Raw genomic sequence first — 21955 nt, 5'->3', positions numbered from 1 at the left:
TGCGTATTGCACAGTCTGAGGACCGCTAGATTCACGGAGGTGTGGTGGTGCTCCAGCCACTGGCACTCCAACCGCCCTATTACAACTAGGGCGGTCGGACAACTATGGGACAACTGGCACCACCAGGGAACCATGGTTCCTTCGTGGTGGCATAGCGGTGTTGAGGCAGCAATATACTTGGCAAGAACGCCGTGGTCCTACCAAGCATATTACGAGTTTCTTCTCTGCCACGGTTTTTATGGCGGTTCCTTCTCCATGAAAACCGTGGCAGAGAGGAAACAAAGGGGGTAGGGCCCCCTTGTGCCTCCGGGCCCTGGGGTGCATGCAGAAGGGCACAACATGTGCTCCCCTGTGTACATAAACTACAGTTCCTGCACGCAATGGACTTAACAGTCCATGCCATTCAGGAACTTTTTGGGAGGTTCCCATTGCGGTGCCCATTTTCTGAGGCACCACCGTGGGACTGCCAAAAAAAGCCTGCCGTACAAGAGAAACACTCGTAATCTGGCGAGCGGCCTGACCACAAGTTTAATTGGTGCAGGGGCAGGCTGCCGGCAAGGCGATCCGCTCCCGCACAACCAAACACGTAATCAGGCCCTAAATCAGATTCTGATCCTGGATGGAATTCTTTGAAAAGTTACACCCTTGACTGCAGAAAGACACCAAAATAATATTACAAGCACATTGTGCGGTATGAAAGCGTCAATTAACAGTAACCATGTTTTCTGAAATGCAAATACTACATTACAGAATCAGATAGGCTACTAAGAAATCAAAAGATTTCAAAACAGGGTGCTTGGTACATGCGAGTGGCAGATAGAGCTGGAAAGAGTTAGTCACACATCTAGCTCTACAGAGCATGCCACTGGTTAAATTTGCCCAGTCCTACCTGAAAATAAATCTGCCTTTTCAAGATTTTTTTCCTTTTCTTTTTACATTTTATACACCGCTTCTTATTTAGGGCAAGAGTCAATAGCTGACATTTTTCTTATCCGACACCGATAGAAGCATTCAATCACATTATGTGGATCACAATAAAAAACTCTCCCCACTCTCCTGCGTTACTTTCTCCCTGTCAGCTTCACGTTGCTCTCTATTGCCTATTTAATCCCTGCAACCCCATGCTGCTCCCCACAACCTGTAACCAGTGTTTCTTCAACCCCTCCAACTAATGCCCCCATACTGTTTATCCAACCGCTTCAAAAAACAAAACGCTTTTGTGTTTTATTTTTTTTTAGTTACTGGTTCAACTTGGATTGGTAACTAAAAAGTCAATAAAACAGCCGCTTCATTATGGTGGCATGCACATAAGTAGTGCATGGCCTTAAGAAATGATGCTGCTGGCACGTAAAAAGTTTTTTTTATTCTTTAGCTATGCTGCACAGCATCGGTGATGTGACGCATAGCTAAAACCCTTGGCAATTCCAATAGGTCCCAAAAGCAAAACCTATTGGGCTTTGCCAGTGCATGTTCCATTTGCACTTGAGTAGCTCAAGTTAAGAAACATATTGTAAGTGTGGAAAAGAAGCAAGCATCTTAAAGGAGACACACCAATGGTCCTTAAAGTAAAACAATTAGGAGTCAAAGGGTTTATTTGAAAACATTGGCTCCCAAATCCGTGGCCGACTGAGGCCTTGTTAATTTGCTGGTGTTATGGGAATGTTTTAAGTGACTTATCAGAGTGTTGTATTGCTGTGAAGTCGGTTAGCCTGTTTCATAAGTACAAGACCAATTTAACCGCAGAAGTCTGTGCCACAATTAATCAATTGCAAACGATTTATGTGGTAAATAACAAATAGGTTGCTGCATTTTCAAAAGTAGCAAGACAAGTCTTACAGTTTTTTCATGCACCAAGTATAGTATCATCATACAGCTTAACAATTGGTTGAAGTGGGAATACTGAAGGGCAGGCACTCAATATAGCATTCCAGCCCGACGCAGCGGGCTCAACTGGCCATTAAATATGGGAGCAGGCCTTTAATGACCGGTAGAGTCCGCTATGGAGGGCTCTAAGGCTATTGGAACATTCCCCCCCTAGAGGGCAGAATGTTCTAATTTTCAAAACAAAGGCTTCATGGAACCCGAGGTGGTCGAAATCCCCTCGGGCTCCATGAGGCCTTTGTAAAACATTGGAATGTTGATGCTCTGGCCTCTACCAGCCTTAGAAGCCCGTAACACTCCATTGTTTTCAATGAAGCGCCCAACATTCCAATCTTCTAAAATCCTAGAGTATCTTACTGCTATACTCAGAAGTGTCAGTACTCCCCCTTTATAAGGGCTACACCCTGGCCCTGAGGAAAAGTGCAAGCAGAGCTGGCCTTTGCTCAGAGTTCACCCTGGGCGGAAACAGTGGCGTAGCAAGGTCAGGTGGTACCCGGTGCAGAACATTTCTTGTCACCCCCCACATTGAAATTATTAAAATAAGAGGGAAAAAAACATTTTGTCACACCCCTCAGTGATGACACCCGGTGCGGCCTGCACCCACTGCACTCCCCTTCCTACCCACTGGGCAGAAAGAAATTTAGCATGCACACTGCTGGTGAATAAAATGAGGTAGCAGTGGGCTCTTTTCCCCCTCTCCCAACTCACCTGAATCGTCCACAGTTAGCTCGGTCAGCCTCGTACTAAACTGTTTGATGGGGTGGGGAGTGGGTGTTGGTGTATGACAGAAGTAGTGAAATGTCGGTTGGAGGGCAAGTAAGGAGGCTGATGGGGTGTTAAATTCAGCAATGGTGACACATTAAAAAGTATTAGAACAATTTTCGATCAAATCGCTGGAGCCAAGATAGAGGGGCTTTGCTGTGCGTAGGACCTTAAAGTAGAGCTCCTTGAGCCACTCTGAAGAGTCGCGCCCTAAGCCTTGGCCCAGCTCACCCATACCAAAAGCCAGCTCTGAGAACAAGTATTCCCACTTTCAAATTAAAGAAGTGCAAGTCCTCAGCACAGCACCTGATAGAACTTGCTCATTAAAAGCACTGAGATTGAAATGAAATGAATTTGTACTTGTAAAGCGCACTGCTGCCCAGCAACGGGGCGTCCTGGCACTGTACTCATACCGCTGTCGAACCCTTCCTGGCTTTTCCCTGTGAAATGTCCACTCCTGGGCACCCCCAAGGTGAAGCCAGGCATCCCAGCGCTGTTGGGGTCGCTGTGGAGATTAAGCAAGCTATTGCCCAGAGTTGGACCCATGATTAGAATAGGCACCGAGGCGAGAATTATCGGGGGAATTGAACCCTGGTCCCGGGCCAGATCTCTGCATCAGGGTCTGCCGCTCTAACCATTGAGCCACACTTCTCCACAACATTAACATTTCTCTGTATACAACATATAAAATTCAGGGAAAATTGCAAAGTGAAGCTTACCTCACTGTGAACATTCCAGCTGTCGAGCGTGACGTTAAAAAGGGCTTTCAGAGCCTCAATGGCGCAGTCTGTGTCTTGACGCGACAAAGGCGGTGCGTCAGCCCGAGGGTCGGCCTTGTACTTCTCCGTCCAAGTAATGCCAAATGAACTTTCCAGGGCCTCGGTCAGCAGAGGCAGCGCTTGTAAATCGTGCCTTAGCTGCGTCCTAGTCTCTGTGTGCAAAAGTGACAGCAGGAACAAGAGGCGCAGGTTGAAGCATTTAATGACATGCACGGATTCTTGGTCTTTGCATTTTTTCAGAAGGTTGCAAAGCATGGCAGCGATATTCAACTCCAAACTCAACTTCTGCGCGACTATACTGTTAAAAACGATGTTACAAAGACATTTTAGGGCTTCCACTATAACAGGAAAATGATCCACCTCCCCTAGGGAGTCTTCTGAAGGCTCGAGTTTGGCGAGTCCCATCAGAATCTGCATGTTCTGCTTGGTGGTCACAGGTTCCAAAACCTTTTTATCCCTGGAGAGAATTCGAAGAGCCTCGAGGCAGGCTACCTGACAAGTAGTCCTTGTTCCCTTTTCGAGGAGGTTCAACACACGCTCGCACAGCAGCTGCAAATAAATAAATATAGATACTCGTTATTACGCATTTTATTAATCGGTGTCTGCATTTAACACGGAATCCTGCATCCGATTTCAGACACCATGAGCCATACGTAGTCATGTCAACATCCAACAGTGTCTAAAATATACTTAATTAAGAAGGTCGTACAGGCAGCACACTATCAACAAATGTATTATACCATAAACACGGTCATTTATTTATATAACTTCTAACATTTGTTTGTGTTCTTCATTCTTTCCCATATTGAATCTGCAAAGATAAAAGTAAAATCGCAGAAAAATGTTCCCTCTGATTCGCTCACTCAAAATGTAAATGTAAATGTATTTCGATTTATATAGCGCACGAATCACCCAGGGGTCTCAAGGCGCTTGCTTAGGGAACCCGTCCTGGTATTCCCCTGTGAGATACCCCGGCAGGGTATTCACAAGGTGAAAGCCAGGCATCCCGCCGCGAGGGGCCGTAGTGGAGATTAAGCAAGCTATTGCCCAGAGTCGCAGAGTGTGACCCCGTGAGTCGAGTAGGCACCAGAGCGAGAATTGTCAAGTCCGTGGAATTTTTGAGCCCGAGACCCGCCGAGGCGGGGAATCGAAGCCTGGTCCACGGCTGATCTCAGCTTCCAGGTCTGCCGCCTCTAACCACTGAGCCACGCTTCTCCAAAAGGCTAGCAAGTCCAAAAGCCTTCTTCCCCAGAACTCCTACTGCTAAAATGTTTGCTGACTTAGCTGCATCCTGCATCACGAATATAAAGCAGTCTGAAATGGAAAAAGAATGACTGCTACAATCACACTATAATAAACACTAAACTGCAAATAAGGTGGGCCCATGCCACAAGAATCCCTTTCAGATGGTTAAGACTTTCTGGGCAGCTACAGTTTGCATTTTGTGTCTTGTGGTTTCTATTTTTCCATAATACTGAAAGGGAAAGAAAGGAGGCTGGAGGTTAGAAGACAAACGTTGATATGGAACAAAATGTGCCCATGTCAACTGTTTATCACCACCTATAGATCCGCAGTAGATGACGCCTTAGAGGCGAGTCATTTAAGGTCCTACAGTGTTTGCGGAGTAGCAGGGACACGCTCATCTGAAGTATAACTCAGGGTAAATGTATTGAAATAAGGACCCAAAGGCTTGCAGGCCCCAGAGACAAGGAGCTAGCTAGCTAGGGGAGGAGGATAGTTCCATCTCCTAACCAGAAGCTCGAAGGAGTGAAGTTTCCAGGCATTTGAAAGATTTCAGGTTTGAAAAAAAATGCATCAAGTAAGATAGACACATATTTCTTCAAGAAATTCAACTGTTAGTCTAAAAAAACTTCACAGCCATACCTATTATATCAGGTGACTTGAATTTCAAACTTTTCCTAGAGAATCTCAACTGAACATGAGAGCCAATTTCAGATCCCCAACAAAAGCCTATTCCCGCAACACAGCGTCTTGCCATTCAAAAAGAATTCCCAATTCCTAAATAACCTAGAAATAATGGTTATCAATGGTTATCAAGGGTAGATCATTAGCAACCTCAAATTATCTATCAACACTGTAAATAGATTACACTTTGGTTTATCTGCCCACTTTCTGCATCAGTTTAGTTCCTTGACCAAGGTCAGCAAACACCACATCTACAATGCACACTAATCGACAAAAGATGAGATGCCAACTTAACGTCCACGGTAGCTGCCTTACATGGATTCTATGTCTTCTTCAGACTCTATTGGGACCTATAATGTGTTCACCAGTCGAACAGCTGTCTCCACTGTAACCAAGAGCTCAACCATGCAAACTGCCCAACGCAAAATAACCTGGCACTCGAGCGCCTCCGCCAAGCGGAATGTCACGCGCAAACTGAGAATCCAGTTTACAGTAATAGTGTGTGTATATTGATCTTCGTGGGTACCACTCACGCTTGTTGGAATAGGATATTGTGCTTCATATTTAAGGCCCGTGAAGAAGGGATCTAATATCCTGAAATGCATTGGGCATTATTTCCATCAGAATATTGAAGAACCACATGATTTTAAAGACTATAATCAAGAAACTTTAGATACAATCCTTTGAAATGAATTGGATATTGTTACAGCGAACTCAGCATTATTTGTGTTAAATAGGATTTAATACAATTGAATAAATCAATGAATGACAACTGAAAAGCTTACAAGTTGTAACTTTGTATAATTGTGCATATTCTTGGAGTATGAGTTAAGTTGAACTTTCGCTCTGCAGCCAGGCATTAGGTGAAGAGTCAGTTGTTTGCTTGGATACACAGGGATGTGTCCCATGTCGACTCTTCACTGTTTTCTGCACCAAAACACGCAGCCTGCAATGGCAGTGTGTGTAGAAAGGTACAGGGCCTCTAAGGGTGGCAAACAAGGTGCTGCAGCCCTTAGAGGCCTTCCCTGGCCACAGTGCCTTTGGTACCTATGGTACCTTTTACAAGGGACTAACATGTGACCAAAGAGGTGACAATTGGGGGTACAAGGTACAGTTTTGGGAAAGAACACAGACCCTGGGAACCTGATTGGCAGGGACCAAGGGCACATCAAGTCAAAGTGCACGAGGAGTCTGGCAAACAGTCGGGGAGTTACTGCAACAGAAACCTAGCTTCCTAAAGTTATCATTGATCAGTGACTATGGGGAAAGGTTAGACCAGTCGATGGGTGAAGGTAGGTGATATAAAGGAGAGAGTCTTGTCTTTTGGAGTAATGCCATTCTGAAGGTAGGTAGGGGAAATACAAAACTGAAGTGCCAGATACCAGAATGGTGCAAAAGTGCTAAAGCGAAAATACATTGATCTTAATGGAACACCCATCAAATCTTAAGCACATGGTAGGCAACATGGCCAGTATCTTCAGGGTGGTTGTGGGGTCTGCAGTTGACTAAAATGACCACTCTGGCTCCCTTCTACCATTTCGAATAATCCAGCAGAAAAAGTAGCTTTGTACCAGTTTTAAAATTGGTGAATTGAGCATACTTTTTCGGTGTCAAACAACAGTATACTGTATTCCAGAATACAGTCCAAAATCATTCATGAAACAAATAAGAAACATTTATCAGCGAGCAAGCTCACCGACTACCTTCAGTTTTAAAGGTGGTACAACTACCTTCAACTACAAAAGTGATACCTCATCTGGCAGTAAGTGCCAACAGCTTTAACATAGATGAAAAAGAACCTTCAAGAAAAAAAGTGGAGCTAACGAAAATAGAGCACATGAATGAATGAAACTGAATTAATATAGTGCAACTGCTGCTTCATTAGAAGAGTTCTGGCGCTACGACGGTCCTGGAAGTAAAGACAATGTTTACAGTTCCGGTAACAGGAAGTTTTTCAGTTAAGTCTTAAACAGACTTTCACTGGGGATAGTACGAAGATACAGTGATAAAGCATTCTAGATACTGCGGGCTAGAAAAGACAAAGATCTTTCACCAGATTTGGCTTTTTGCACTAAAGGGACATACATTAAATTATGATTTCTAGAACAAAGTGCCCTAAAAGGGATGCATTTTTTTAGACTATCTTGAATGTACATAGGGATGTTCTGATAGAATGCTCCATGAGTGACCAAGAGGGGTTTGAATTTGATTCTGGACTTATTTGGCTGCCAATGGAGTTGCTTTAAGCCTGGGCTAATAGAATGTCTTTTAGGATTATTCAGCACAAGCCAGGCTGTAGCATTTTGAACACACTGAAGCTGGGTAAACAGAACCTGAGAAGCTCCAAGATCGAGAACATTAGCGTAATCTAATTTGGCAGCAATCAACTTGCGTACAACACCTTTGGAGTGGCTAGAGAAATATATTTTTAAGAACTTGTTCAGTGATTTTAAAAGCCTAAACCCTAAAACAAGTAGCAGCCGTAGCCTGAACTGAAAGATAGCGCCGTATCCATCAACACCCCAAGATTCCTGGCAACTGTTGAGGGGATGGGTGCTTCCCCTAACTCAGGAGACCAAAGATTTGTAACATCGAATGGAAAGGGAGTGCCAAATACAAGAATTTCAGATTCATCAGAGAGAAGTAGTAGACAGCTGTTATACATCCAATCGGCAAAAGTGGTTAAGACAGCCCTGAAAGTCACCAACCACAGAATCGTCAAGCTGTTGAAAAGCCAACATAGATTGTGTGCCCATATACTCCCATCACCTGAGTTGCCAATCAAAGAGAGACAAAACCATGTATACAGTTTGAAAAGGAGGATCAATTAGTGTATGCATGCATTAATCGATTCAACCAAGACCAATATCCATCTGATACATACTTACATCCAATGTATGATAAGTGACTTCAGTAAACTGCTCCCAACAGCCATTGAGGGTGAAAAGAGGATCAGAAACCAGGAGAGGCCCAAGCTACCTTTTAAAAGCTAAACACAATAGAATCGCCGACTGGCAAATTCCAGCTTGCTTGACAGAAACAGAAGCAATATCAAATTAATGGGATTCAAGAAAAATTGCAACAAGGATACACACTTATAGGAGGAATGTCTTGAAAGCTGGACATTCAAAGTCATAGAACTAGTTTGTGTGTCAGGGATGGAACAGGCTCATCAGGTTCCACTCACACTCAATCTAGCAAACATTGCAGGGCAAATATATTTAAACCACTACAATATTACCACACTACCAATACGACCACAGAAATCTGATTTGTCAAAGTCTCAGGAAAAATCCTCCATTAACATCAGAAGGCCACAAAATCATCTTCACTCAAATGTTTGCAAAAGACAGTGACTACAAGGAAAGCCCACCTTAACTTCACATTATTGGTAAAGAAGATGGACATCACATTTGGCTTTATTTGATATAAATGAGAAGAGCTCAAAAAAGAAGATCTCTCACCTTTGATGAAAGGACTACACTGGAAACCTTTCAAAACAACTGGGAAGAAAACAACCACAAACGTTATGCTGCTGATCACTACAAACCTGGTAATCAAACCAGTCAAGTTCTTCTAGTAGTAACTAGTACTGAATGGTCAATGACCAATGACTGCAACAAACAGCCAACATTGACAAAGTCCTTTGAACTGTGAAGAGACATCCCTTACATACTATGGAGACTTTTAAAGAAGCACAGGGAAAATAGGGGTCACTGGCTCTCAGATCGCGTCAATCAAAGTTTTTTGCCACTGTGTCCTTGGCCTTAGCATTACTACTCAGAGCAAAACTGTGCACGAAGTATAACCGTTTAGCACTTGACACTCAGGATAGGGAAGTTGAGCCGTCCAAGGCCTACTCAGGGAGAAGGTGCAAAGTTAAAGACCCGACACTCCATAAAAACACTAATACGTCAGTAATACAATGTCATGCCAATCTGAAAAAGAAAAAGTAGTTTACTTAAATGACACACAACATAATTCTGTCCGAATTATTATGAAAGGAGTAACTTATCTTGGGCATTACTATCACTCTTGGTTTACTGGGGAGACAGCTTAGGCTGTTCTAATGAGACAGACTTGTAAGATACTCCATGTGTGACAGTCTCAAATGGTCTCTCCGAATCCCCTTGGCAGGGGTTTGTGATTTAGGAAGGGGTAGGGGCAGGAGAAGAACCAAACTGGCCTTGAATCCATTCAGGAATTACTATCACTCATGGATTACTGGGAAAACAGCTTAGACTGCTCCTGTGGGACAAACTCGTAAGATACTCCTTGTATCACAGTGTCAATGAGTCTCTTCAATGCCCCCTGGCAGGGATGCGTGATTTAGGAAGTGTTGTGCTGACAGGTAACCAACTTACTAGAGAGCGTAAGGAAAACCCTACGCTACTTGTTGCACAGCTATAGGCAGAGGGCCTCTATAAAGTGTGAAGAAAGATTAATCATGAAAATCTTTACATTTTTTCAACTGGTTTATTTTCATGCTAAACCATGTTTTATCATGCAGTTTCAATATCAATGTGCATTACATGCCTCTCTAGATCATCAAAATTATACATACAATCTATGAGTTCTTTTTTCACTCAACTCAATTGTATCAAAAAACAGTTTAAATTGCAGAACTCAGAGTAATACCCAATGCATTTCGGGTTCTGAACCGAACCCTTCATCAGGGGGTAAGTGCCACAACATATTTACAATTATACACAATTTCTTGATGACCGTTGTATGGTTACTGTCCGGATCTAGAACACAGAAAACAGCAATATTTTAATACTTCATATATCATCAACAAGCAGATCATTCCTGCTCTATGTCTATTCGTGATAAACCTGGGGAATGACACCGCAGAAACCAAAGATTGAAAAAAGATAAAGGAAAGAGAAAAGGCACCCGGTGCACAATGAAATGAAAAACGACACCCATGAGATGAAAAAGATGTTCTTTAAGTGCATCGCTTAAGATGTCAGATTCTTAAAACATGACATCAAAGTATCTTAAATAATAAAATTATAACATGAAAATGGTTACTCACTCTCCACCTAACGTGACAGTAAAGCTCTAAAATGCCGTGATCACAATGCTGGTGCTCATAGAACAATGTGCGGTCTACCACCCATGCTGACAGAATATAAACGAATAGTCTAACTGCCTCTTACTGAATGCCCTGTTTTAAATACTCGAGGTGTTCAATCTATAACCACTAGGATGGCCAAAGGATAAGACGACAATAGTCCTAAAATAAATGAACAATGAGTTTGAAAACGTGCCTACGGGCATCAACATTCTCAACATAGTTGCCGCAGACTTGCGGGTTCATACCTGACTCTTCTTGAAAAAAAACCTCGAAATTCACGCTACTCCTTCCTAAGTATCCTGCAAATAATCATTCACACAAAACGCGGTTAATTCACCTCTTGTCCTTGTAGTGTTTATCTAATCGTCCAAAATGGTAAAATACTCTCACAGACACTCACCAAAACGCGCAGAACGCCACCACCATAGCGTCTCTTCGAAAAGCCTATGCTCGTAACCGAGGTCACATGATCGGAAAAGTTACACTTGACTGTTATAAGGTACTACCTGAAACCGATAAACATCAATAAAGGACTGTGTATCTAACAACACCAAAAGCGGACTACTCTTCAAAGATAGTTAAATGCCCGAGTATACGGAAACCACAAGTGCGACTATTTTATACTTAAAAAAATTGGCCAACGTCCGATGTTTCTTACAAAACATAAGTATACGTGTAATTTCAAGTTACCGAATGAGAACGGATCTTTACTAGTGTTTCAGTAAAGCCACTCTACTCAACATGGTGTGCACCACACAGCACATAAGTGTGGCAGGGTATGCTCAGACGTGAGTCCCTTGCTCACTTGGCCACTGGATTCAAGATAGCCTGGCTGATGAGGATTATGAATCCGAAACCGGTCCCAGGATGCTTGTTTCCGGTCCAGGGAAGACATGGCTTGGCAGTTCGGGCTGGACTGTTCCCATGAGGCACAGGGTCAGACTGATTTGCATATAACCATGTCTGAACTGGGGTGGCCGAGTGAGCTAAAGAATGGTGATGGATTAAACCCAGATCAGTTGACTGGGGGTGAGTGTTTGATTTGCTCAAACGCTCCGTCCATCATCCCCTTTTGTATCGCTTTATTCGCCCTAAGTGTGGCAGGGTATGCTCAGACGTGAGTCCTTTGCTCACTTGGCCACTGGATTCAAGATAGCCTGGCTGATGAGGATTATGAATCCGAAACCGGTCCCAGGATGCTTGTTTCCGGTCCAGGGAAGACATGGCTTGGCAGTTGGGGCTGGACTGTTCCCATGAGGCACAGGGTCAGACTGATTTGCATATAGCCATGTCTGAACTGGGGTGGCCAAGTGAGCTAAAGAATGGTGATGGATTAAACCCAGATCAGTTGACTGGGGGTGAGTGTTTGATTTGCTCAAACGCTCCGTCCATCATCCCCTTTTGTACCACACAACCCATGCAGCACAGAGGACAGGAACCTCAGCCCGACTCACCTACCATGCTGGCGGGTTATTACAGGTAAGCAAGTGTAGCACCAACAATAGTCGAGGAAGAATTGGATTGGTGGAATTGAGTTGTTCACAGCTTAAATATCTTGTATCCAGGCACAAACCACTGCCTAAATAATGTAAGTGCCTAATCTTGGCTTTAATTGGGAGTTCTTGGCTCCTGATGCAGGCTTCCCTGTTGCTGCGATTCTCCTCCGTCACTGTTGCTTCTCATTTGTGAGGAATGCAGACTGCAATCCATTTTCACTTTGAGCCTAGTAGATTTTGAGCTCGGATGTCACAAAGGGTGTCTCTGTATCTCCATTCAGGAGGGCACACAGTCTGCTCACACTGTACCTTAACTTTAGGGATTATTTTACCTTGCCATATAAAAGCAGTGCAGGTCCTTCCCTGGTGATGCAGTAGACACCTTGACTTATCCAGTCTTGGGTCTTTCATCGTCCCTCTCCTGAGTGTCATCTGTCTGGTGCCAGGGCATCCACCATTGCCCCTCCTGGGTAATTGATCATTCCTTTCCCTCTTGGCAGTCTTGGTCGATGAGCAGAGGTTTCTGGTCCCAAAATAGGCAAGGGGAGCTGGAGGTGGATACTGCAACCCCGGAGCCCAGAGACCTCCTCTGCGCCACTGGTGTGGAGACCATGACCAAATTGCTGGAAGATTCTGCCCAATATTTATGCCAATGTTGCAGAGATTAGTAAGCCAGTTCTAAAACTGATTTTGGACAGGTCAGCCACTTTGTTTATTTCACTCAAATTGATCCAGCCAAGGTCTTTGTTACAAGATGCAAGCAGGAAGATGGGGTGGCAGTGGTAGTCTCCAATCAAGACAGACCCAGAAGAAAGGACGACTGTCCCACTTAACAATGTTTTAACTTGTGGGGGTAGCCCCATTCTTTACACAATGGAGCCAGGAAAGGGCAGGAAAAAAAATTCCTCGCATCAAACCGGTGATCCGATTCCTCTCCTCCATACTAAGATGTCGATCCACTACAAATGGCACCTCTAATGCCCTAGAGAAGCCTGGAAATCGAATCAGTTATCTGAGCTGTCTCCAACCCTTCATCTTGGGTACAATATGGATGAGTCAGATACAAAAGGATTCTAAAGTGACTATGCAAATCAGTACACACGGGACATCCATGTCCCACATGCACAGGTGAAGGACTATGTTGCAGAGTAGCGGAAAGCCTTTTAAAAATGTGGGAAAGGCCAGTAAGTGACTCTCCTTAACAAGAAGTGGTAAAAAGGCTTACCATGGCACTACAACCACTCTAGCTGCAACCACTGTCAGATCTCTACAGTCCGGGACAGTAGTCATGCTCAATAAGGAGTATACAAACTAAAGGTGCCTTTCTAGAACACAAGAGGCCTGCTCTGGGACACAATCTGTATCACAATGTCTTCAACATTCACAAATAATTATCGTAAGCGGTGTGGTGGCAGTCAAAAATCTGTACCCTGCTCTGACAAACTTGAGGCAGGGATGCACGCTGTCCTGAGCCACAAAGGCTCACAGGCTTGAAACGTATTGGACTTGGTCTGGCCCCATACATATTTCAACAATTATTGTTCACTGCTCCTTGATTAGAACATTGTTTTTATTTAGCTTTTAGTGCCATTGGTAATAATTAGAAGCTAATCTCCATTTCTCTAGAACCATAATATAATCACCTAGTACATTGCTGCCTTTCAATGAGAAAATCTAAACTACAACAGTAGATGGGAACAAAACACAGAAGATAAGCTATCAAAATTAGCCATTGACCCTTAACTTCAATATTACTCATTTAAAAACTATTTCTGACAAAAATGGCTGGGTGCAATTTAAGATTTAATGCCCATGTCTTATATACTATTAGCTAGGTCCTACAGTCCACTCTCAATATTTTAAACATATCAATCAACGGGGATCAATAGTAGACCGTTTAAGAATTTTGGCCTTGTTCATCATTAGCTTTTTTTTTTTTATTTTTTTTTTATTAGTTATTTATTTGACAAGCAAGAGAATCCCCCAAAATAAAGGCATAGATACACGAACAAGGCATTGGGAACATGCTAAAAAATAAATCTTATTTGGAAGTACTGTGAACATTGGGATTGTTTTTATAACTGCTTATAGTGCTAATACCCCTTGCTGTAACAGGTCCTGGAATCGTATGTAGAATCGATTTACATATATGGAAGGCATTATAAGGGAAGACTCATTTCAAATGTGCTATTTGTTCATTGCAAGCCCAGGCCCGATGCAGCAAATTTATAAACTCTTCACTTACCTTCAGTGACTTTCTTTCTGACTGAGATCAGATTTTCGGGTTATGTAGTGCAAACAATATGTGAAAATGTGAATGAAGATCCAGGGAGAACATCCCATCCTGTTCTTACAATACTGAAAGTTGAAGGGTAGCCATTTTGAATGTTCTTGTTTCAAAAACTTGTTGATACATTTTGGATTAAAAACTGCCACAACCCTCTTCCAGTAACCCTTAAAGAAGGGTTGAAATTCCATATAATTTATCGGAGATGGAAGGGATAATCTCCGCTGCAACTTTCAATAGCAGAAAAAGAATGACTAACAAAAATGTTGATCTGGGGAGGGCTAATTGAGGAAAAGGTCAAGATCCCCTCAGAATTATCAAGGAATAGCATAGCTTCATAATCTGTAGGATTCACTGGTCCAAGGTTATCTTCGACTATTACTGAAGAATTGCATTCCAAACCCTAAATAGTTGTCCCATGGTCTACAAAGGCGAGGGACTCAAAGGAGGAGGAAGATGGTAAATGCCAGGACTCGAGTCTCCGCCAGTGAGAACAAAAGCTGTTGTGGCATCATCTGTTGCTGGTGCAGGTAGTGTCTGTAGACACAGAACATATATATTGCACATGAAAGTGTTTAGAAATGGAGGCCAAATATAACTGTATGCTGTTGTACTCCTTTGCTTGAATGCTTGGAGTCATTTCCTTAATAGGATAGTTTTCAAAGTGCACATCCAAAACTTGTACCTGAACATCCCTTAAAAATCTGTTTGCATGCTTCCAAAAATGCCTATGCATGTCAACACTGCTTCCCATAGGGCAATGGTTCTATAGGCTCCAGTCCAGTCTGCACTGCCTGCTCAGCTGTCCATGCCATCTTGAAGGTCTGAATAAGGCACATGCATTGGTTATTGACAACGGGGAGGAACTAGAAACTGCGTTTTTGCCAGTGCCCCAGTAAATAGAACCAACTTAGGATGTTTCTTTAGAGTGCAGCAGGGAAAAAGCCTCGACAGCTTTCATTATAATATAGTTTGCTCCGCAATGTGTGGTTCTTTCATTCAATTTAGTTGTGGGTGAGATGTTTGGGCCACTAACATTTTAGAGATCAGCTGGAGGAGCTATGTCCGAATCTGGATAGAACAGCGGATTGTCTGTCTTACTGTCATTACAATCTTGATGATTAGCAGGTGCAGGAAATTGAAGGCAAATGCTTCAACCTTTATCAACAGGGCAATTAGTTAAAACTTTGATTTACTCTTAGCAGAACGCAAAATGTGCTGTGTAAATGATGGTTCAACTGTTGTTGGAGTCAGTAACAGTACCTGAGGTGTAGACTTTTAAGTTACAATGGTTGGCTCCGAAGAACACTGCAACAGCGTCTGGCTTAAAGGGTGACTTTTTCACATTTTGCCCTGATGTGATGAAGAAAGCCTATACTAGGTCTCCTTTAAACGCATTTCAATTTCCAAACCCTAGAACTTCAGCCAAGTTCTTTGCATCAGCAGGTGCCATATTTTTTGTATCACATCAGACTGACATGGTAGCAATACAACCTAACTGGCCTTTCCAATAAGACCATAACTATGTGTGATCACATGTCTCAAAGCGTATGAATCAATGACCAGAAAGCAGGCTCAGATAACAAGGACAAGTTCCTTGTTTCAATCAAAAGAAATAAGTCAGTTTTCTTTCAACAGACACTACTGATATCATACAAGGATATCATGCAAAGAGCAAGCAATGATGTGATATTGTGCAGGGGCTTATTCTGCACCATGCCCTCGAAGGCTTCAGCGGATAGAAAGGCAGCCCTATAACTATAGATGATAAGTTTGACAAGATGTTTTTTTTTTTTTAGAAAATCTACTTTAAACTGCAGTGGCAGTGGGAGTGACAGACAAGCTAGCTTACTGACACTCTCCGATTTCACCATCGAAAATCAATTTCATATAATGTATTAGAAAGTCTACATTCTGTCCACTCCAAGGAGACTAGCATTATCCCTCCCCTGATGTGGTTCTAGAAGTGAGACTATAAAAACTGGTAGTGTTTAAAATGTGCAAATTTATTATGTTGCTTGCTAATGACACAGGATGAATAATCAGAGCTCGATATTAATAGTTTGTGCATGAATTACCTGTGGGCTTCCCTCGAGATAAAATCCTTGTTTGGCATACGCAGTGCACTTTGAGACCTCTTACACATCTGGACACTTGGCCCTGACTTACGGTTTACCTCTAGTGTTTTTCCAATCTTCTCTTGATGTTGGTTCTTCCTTTTAGATATAGTTCTATTAATAAAAAGCCCTGAACATCTTAAAATACAACTTGTTTCATGGATGTATTCTTTCTTCACTCCATTGAATGTTGGCTACTTTAGTATATATGTATCAATATAGTATTTCTGTAGCACAAACCTAGTCAAAAAGCAGGGGAACACTATACATGGTCAAATACAACATGAAGTCAAAGAGTAACAGCAAAGTGAGCTAGGTTGTGGATGGTTAATGAGTTGTGATGTAGTGTTCTGTAAAGAGGTGAGTCTTTGACTCTATCCTATACTGAAGCACAATTTAGGCAGTCCTGATGGATATGGGGTGGCATTCTATATCTTTAACGCAGAGAAACAAAACTCTTGCTGACTTGTATCATTACCAGTACAGTTATCAAAGTGAGTGCTAAAATGTTTTGAAAGAAAAGATAGGTCTTGATGAACAGTAAAACATAAAAGATTTGCATGCATGCAATTTACTGAAATTATGAGGTTCAATGTATTGAACTTAAGAGACAATTTATTTAAGTTATTGGATTCAATTTAAGGTAAAGTATGTTTAAAATCTTCTTTTGACAAAGGAACATATGAGAAATAAGTCGAAGAATGTAGTGCTTACCTTTCTCTTATCTTCATCTGCTGGATCAAATTTAAAAATGTTACTGTTCTGTAAGCAAGAGATAATATTAAAAAGAAAGTTACGAAAACATTTACCAAGAAAGAAAACACGTAATCACATTATTATGATGGTGCTGGTCTCACCACTTAAATTTAGTATGGTTGATTATGACCGCTTTCATGTTATTCTTTGTGCCCAAGTGATATATAACATTTTTAGACCATTAAAGAACCAGTTGGAAAGCAAAATGTATTCGTTCATATTGGTTCAAGCATGAAACCTAATCATAAATAAATAGTTGCAATCCCATTTATCAAATAGGTGAGTGTTGAATCATTTTCTCAAAGAATCAACTTTGGGTATGCATGGATCATACTCCAAGGCTGTGAGCACTGGTCAACATATTTCCGATCTGTACAGCTTTTGTATGTGGGCGTTTAGACCAATAATGATTAAGTGACTGACTAACTGAAAGTACATGGAGAAATATAGGGAAACAGGTTTTAAGTTAGCTAAACTGGCCTCGGGTTGGTCAGCAATTTACATTTAAAGTAGCAGGCTTTATTTAAAAAAAACTAAAATTACTATCTATCTCTGCAGCCAGTGTAGCGAGCAGTCTCAATACTAGAAATTGAAAGACCTCTTTTAAAATAGCCACAAATCCAATGGCGGCCACCCTCTGGACTGCCTATATGTGTTTTGTCTGGTAGCCAAACCATCATATGTACTGGGTATCTGCATAGTCATGCTTTGAATGTATCCAAGCTGCAATGATCACTTTGTGATAAGGAGCTAGAAACAAACAGCTGAATTGTCTTCAGTTAGTGAAGCTGAAGGTAAAGTGTCTTTGAGAACAGACCTAACTGAATGTAAACCTCCCAGCACCACTAGATTTATGACTTTTTCAATATCTGGTATGATCAGGTCACGGTAGTAAAAGATAACATTAAGATGAGGGCACCTTCCTGAACTTTGCCTTATTACTCCACGCTGTTACAGATGTTATGGTAACTAATAGGTAGTCTAAATATAATTTCTCAACATCTTCATAGTCAAGCAGTCTTGTATCTTAACATTTAAAAGCACTGAATACATCTGCAGATCGTAGTCTTCCCGATCCACAAATAACAGTTTTTTTCCCAAAACAAAAACATCGCGCATATTCCTGGTCACAAAAGGTATGATCAAAGATCACCTTTATTTTAACTAAATGTTACTAGTCAGATCGGTAACCAGGACTTCCAAAAAGGTTCTAAAGAAATCACTTGGGTGGCTAAATATGAAAAAAAGATGAAAGGTAGTGTAGCATGTTCAAACACATTAACACAAACAGCTACTGGTTTGGATATTAAGTAACAATGTGGCAGGCCCTTGTTTTTTGTGTTGTGGAGGAAAGTGTCACACAAACAAATATTCTGGTTTTTAACTTTGTTATAAGATTATGTTGGTGCAGACCAGAAAACAAATGAAGAGTCATACTTGTAGAATCACACTTATCAGAAGTATAACACTGCCTATCGTGTCTACCCTTTAAACAGCAGGAAGTACTAAACAAGAGCACGTGAGGCTAAATTCTAAAGGATAAAACAAAATCAAGTCTCAAGCACAGATTAATATCTTCACTTTAAAACACAAAAGGAAACCTTTTAGATAAGACTGGAGGCAGATTTATCAACTGAAGAGCAGAAAACTTCTAACTGCCACGTATCACTTCAGCTAAACACAGCCAGCATTAATGCGCAAAAGTAAGACAGAAAATAACAGCAAAAACTACATGACAGAAAGCGGACACTACAGCCGTCTCTGTACAGAAAGCTCAAAACAGAAAGAAGTATCTGTCAAGCTAAGCATTACAATGGGTATCCACAAAAATCCAAACCTACAGCTTCGTCCAACAAATGCCCATTGCCCTGCATGCACAGCGATATCACATGCATCCGTTTCTTCATAGAACAAGTATTTATTGCCCTATTCAAGGACCATACCAGCATGCAAACCATAACAAAGGTCACCTTAAACAGAAACAATTCCCACCCTGTCACAGATATTAAGACTATTCATGAACATGCACAAGTCAAAGGTACCATTTTAACCATTAAAATATAATGGGCGCCAATAGTGTCACTACGGGTACCAACTTCTCCAATCCTTAAACCGAAAGAATGATAAAACCACACACAGCTGAATGAGTTTAATTTTAATCATAGAAAAGTTTAAGCATCTACTGCTAAAATGGCATTAAACAGGGTGCTTGTGAACTCCACATCACACAACAAGGTAACATCTCCAAACTCATTATACGAATACTAGTTGCTTGTGTTTTTCATGTTCAAAATTAATACGAACTACTAAAACAAAGCACTTCAGCCTAACTGTGTTAGCAATAAACGCCCGCCGTTATTACAAATGTTCAGTTTCTTTCCCTAACAGGTTTCTCCTTGTGCTGCGAGCCCGCTGCTACTCGGAGACTCGCATACGAAAATGAGCGAATCCTGGCCAGGTTTTTAAACTGTCCCATAGGATATGTTTCTATGAAAGACAAAGTACACTGTCTAACCATTGTTCTCTTTTTATGTCACGGTATATTGTGTAAATTGATCGTAATTGGGGATTTTACATTAATTGTTTTTACGAATTGTTTTTAACAATTGTTTTGCATAAAACTGTGATCTATAGGATGTGCATTGATATTTTAAAATTGTAACCAGTTTTTGTAAAACTTCAGTGCCATGTAGCAATTGATTCGAGTATTAGGTGGGATTTTCCTTGATGAGTTGTGAGCCTTGTGAGGTAGGACCTAGTTGTGAGTTGAACCTTGTATCCTGTTCCTTTCATAACCCAAGGGAATATTTGTTTTACTCCTCCTCAAGATGGACAACATTTCGGCGGTCTGATATATAAATCATCTCTGGGGCACGCGCTCGAGAGCCCTCTCAGATCTGGCGGCAAACTTTTGGCAGTACTGCCTGCATCATCAGAGCTCAGTTTCAGCTGAATATCTTCCCGGTCAGGACAACCAGGTGGCAGACTTTCAGTCCTGTCATTTCCACAACGTGAGTCTTTGGAAATAGCATCTGGGGTGTTTGCGGATCTCCAGAGTATCTGGGGCCCATTCTCAGTAGACCTCTTCACGTCACGCCTGGATCACCAGCTTCCCCGGTACTTCAGTTGGACACCAGATCCCCTTGCAAAGTAAACGGACGCATTTCTGCAGGACTGGCATGAGGAAGCGGGTTATGCCATTCCTCCATTTGCCATGATCACCCGAGTCTCTGCCCAGGTGCGACGGGAGAGCGTGAGCATGCTGCTCATCTCACCGATTAGGAGATCGCAAGTTTGGTTTTTAGTTTTTCTGGAACTTTCTTGGGATTCGCCAATCCCTCTCCCCTGCTTTCCAACTCTTCTTCTCAGTCCGGACGGAGTTCCTCATCCGTTGATCGAACATGGGTCACTAGCCCTGATGGCATGGCGGATTACAGGGGACAATGGGCAGTCATAGGCCTTTCGGTTGCGGCCGAGAAATTCATGTCCCAGGCATGGACTGAAAGCACGGTCAAGCGATATCGCTCCACCTGGAGAAAGTGGTGTCATTGGTGTCTGCGTCAGAGTATCAATCACATGGCAGCAGACGTGAACTCCATCTTTAATTTTTTTGCTGCCCTGGCGGAAGAGGGCTTGGCTTACAGAACCATCAATACCTTCCGTCCCGCCATCATCCTCTCCTCCGGTCCGGACATAGAATGAAACATTTCCTAACTATTGTAACGGAAAGTTTTAATTCTATTAAGGATGTGGAGGTCCTTCTTTTATACACAGTTGTGCCTTTGAAGTGGGGAAACGTTTCTAAAGGCATGCCTTTCAACTGCACAGATATCCTGCCTTCCCTGGGTCCAGACTAACTATTGGGGGTATGCAGCCCTTAGTGTAGAGACAGAACAGAGCCTATTTGAGTGAAAGTGGTTTTATGGCCCATCCAGTCACACCCAAGCTCCCCTTAAGTGTAGCTGTCTAGGAGGAATACCCAAAGCTCAACTGTCAGCTACATCCAGTCATGTTATACAGGCAGGCTGCAGGCACCAAACGGCTAAAGAAAGAAAATTTCATCTTTCTAAAGGTTGCATTTTCAGAATTGCATTTTAAAATCAGACTTCACCATAAGTTTTAAATTGCGATTCCAGACACAAAACATGAACTGTTCATCTTTCCCCATTTGGAAATTATGCTTATAAAATGCAATAAGGTAATTACAAAATTATCCTATGTTATGTTATTAATTCTTGAATAGCACTCGAATGCCCACAGGTGTCTTGGCGCTAGCTGAACAGGAGATATGGATGCCCTAAAAAAAACAAATTCACGGAAAACAGCCATGTTTTCAAGGATTTTCTAAAACCTAAAATATCTGGCATAGTTTTGATAGAAGGAGGAAAATCCTTCCAAGCTTTCGTATTGGAGAGATAGGTCTAACAGTAGTGAGAAACAAATGCACAAGAGTTTTTCACTACAAGGACATGAACTTAAAAATACGTGACATGGCGTGGCCAAGATGGCGAGCTAGACGGACATAGGCTCCAGAGGCTCCTCTGCCCATTTCTCCTCTCCCGGCCAAAACAGACAAAATCCACCCCATCTCCGCACCAAAAGTGCTGAGAGACGGGGGGGAAACGCTGAGCCGTAGGTACTTGGCTTCAAGATCGGCCCGGCGGCACCAGGAGGCAGATTCTGATCGGCAGCCTGCGCCACAAAATAATGGTCTGAGCACCCTCGCCTCACGGCGTCCCGCGGAGAGGCTCTCATCGCCACAGCAGGTTTCCAGCCCTCGCCCGACGGAGACGGTGAGCTGGTGTACGAGGAGCCGGAAGGAGGCGCCAGCGAGAAGTGAGAAGGGCACACCGGGGGCTTGAGTGGAGCCC

General features: G+C 42.4%; 1 protein-coding gene across 1 annotated transcript in view; it reads right to left on the bottom strand.

The window, feature by feature from the left end:
* RIC8B (RIC8 guanine nucleotide exchange factor B) overlaps positions 1–21955 on the bottom strand; it is a 508522-nt gene that overhangs the window by 413765 nt on the left and 72802 nt on the right. Inside the window, exons 2-3 of the mRNA XM_078673927.1 lie at positions 17043–17090; positions 3363–3971 (exon numbers count right to left, since the gene is read on the bottom strand). Coding sequence (XP_078530053.1) covers positions 3363–3971; positions 17043–17090 — 657 coding nt within the window. The remainder of the gene's footprint in view (positions 1–3362; positions 3972–17042; positions 17091–21955) is intronic.

This window comes from Lissotriton helveticus, chromosome 1_1 (genome assembly GCF_964261635.1).
Source record: "Lissotriton helveticus chromosome 1_1, aLisHel1.1, whole genome shotgun sequence".
In the NCBI taxonomy this organism is placed as follows: Eukaryota; Metazoa; Chordata; class Amphibia; order Caudata; family Salamandridae; genus Lissotriton; species Lissotriton helveticus.
This window is presented reverse-complemented; position numbering and strand designations above follow the sequence as displayed.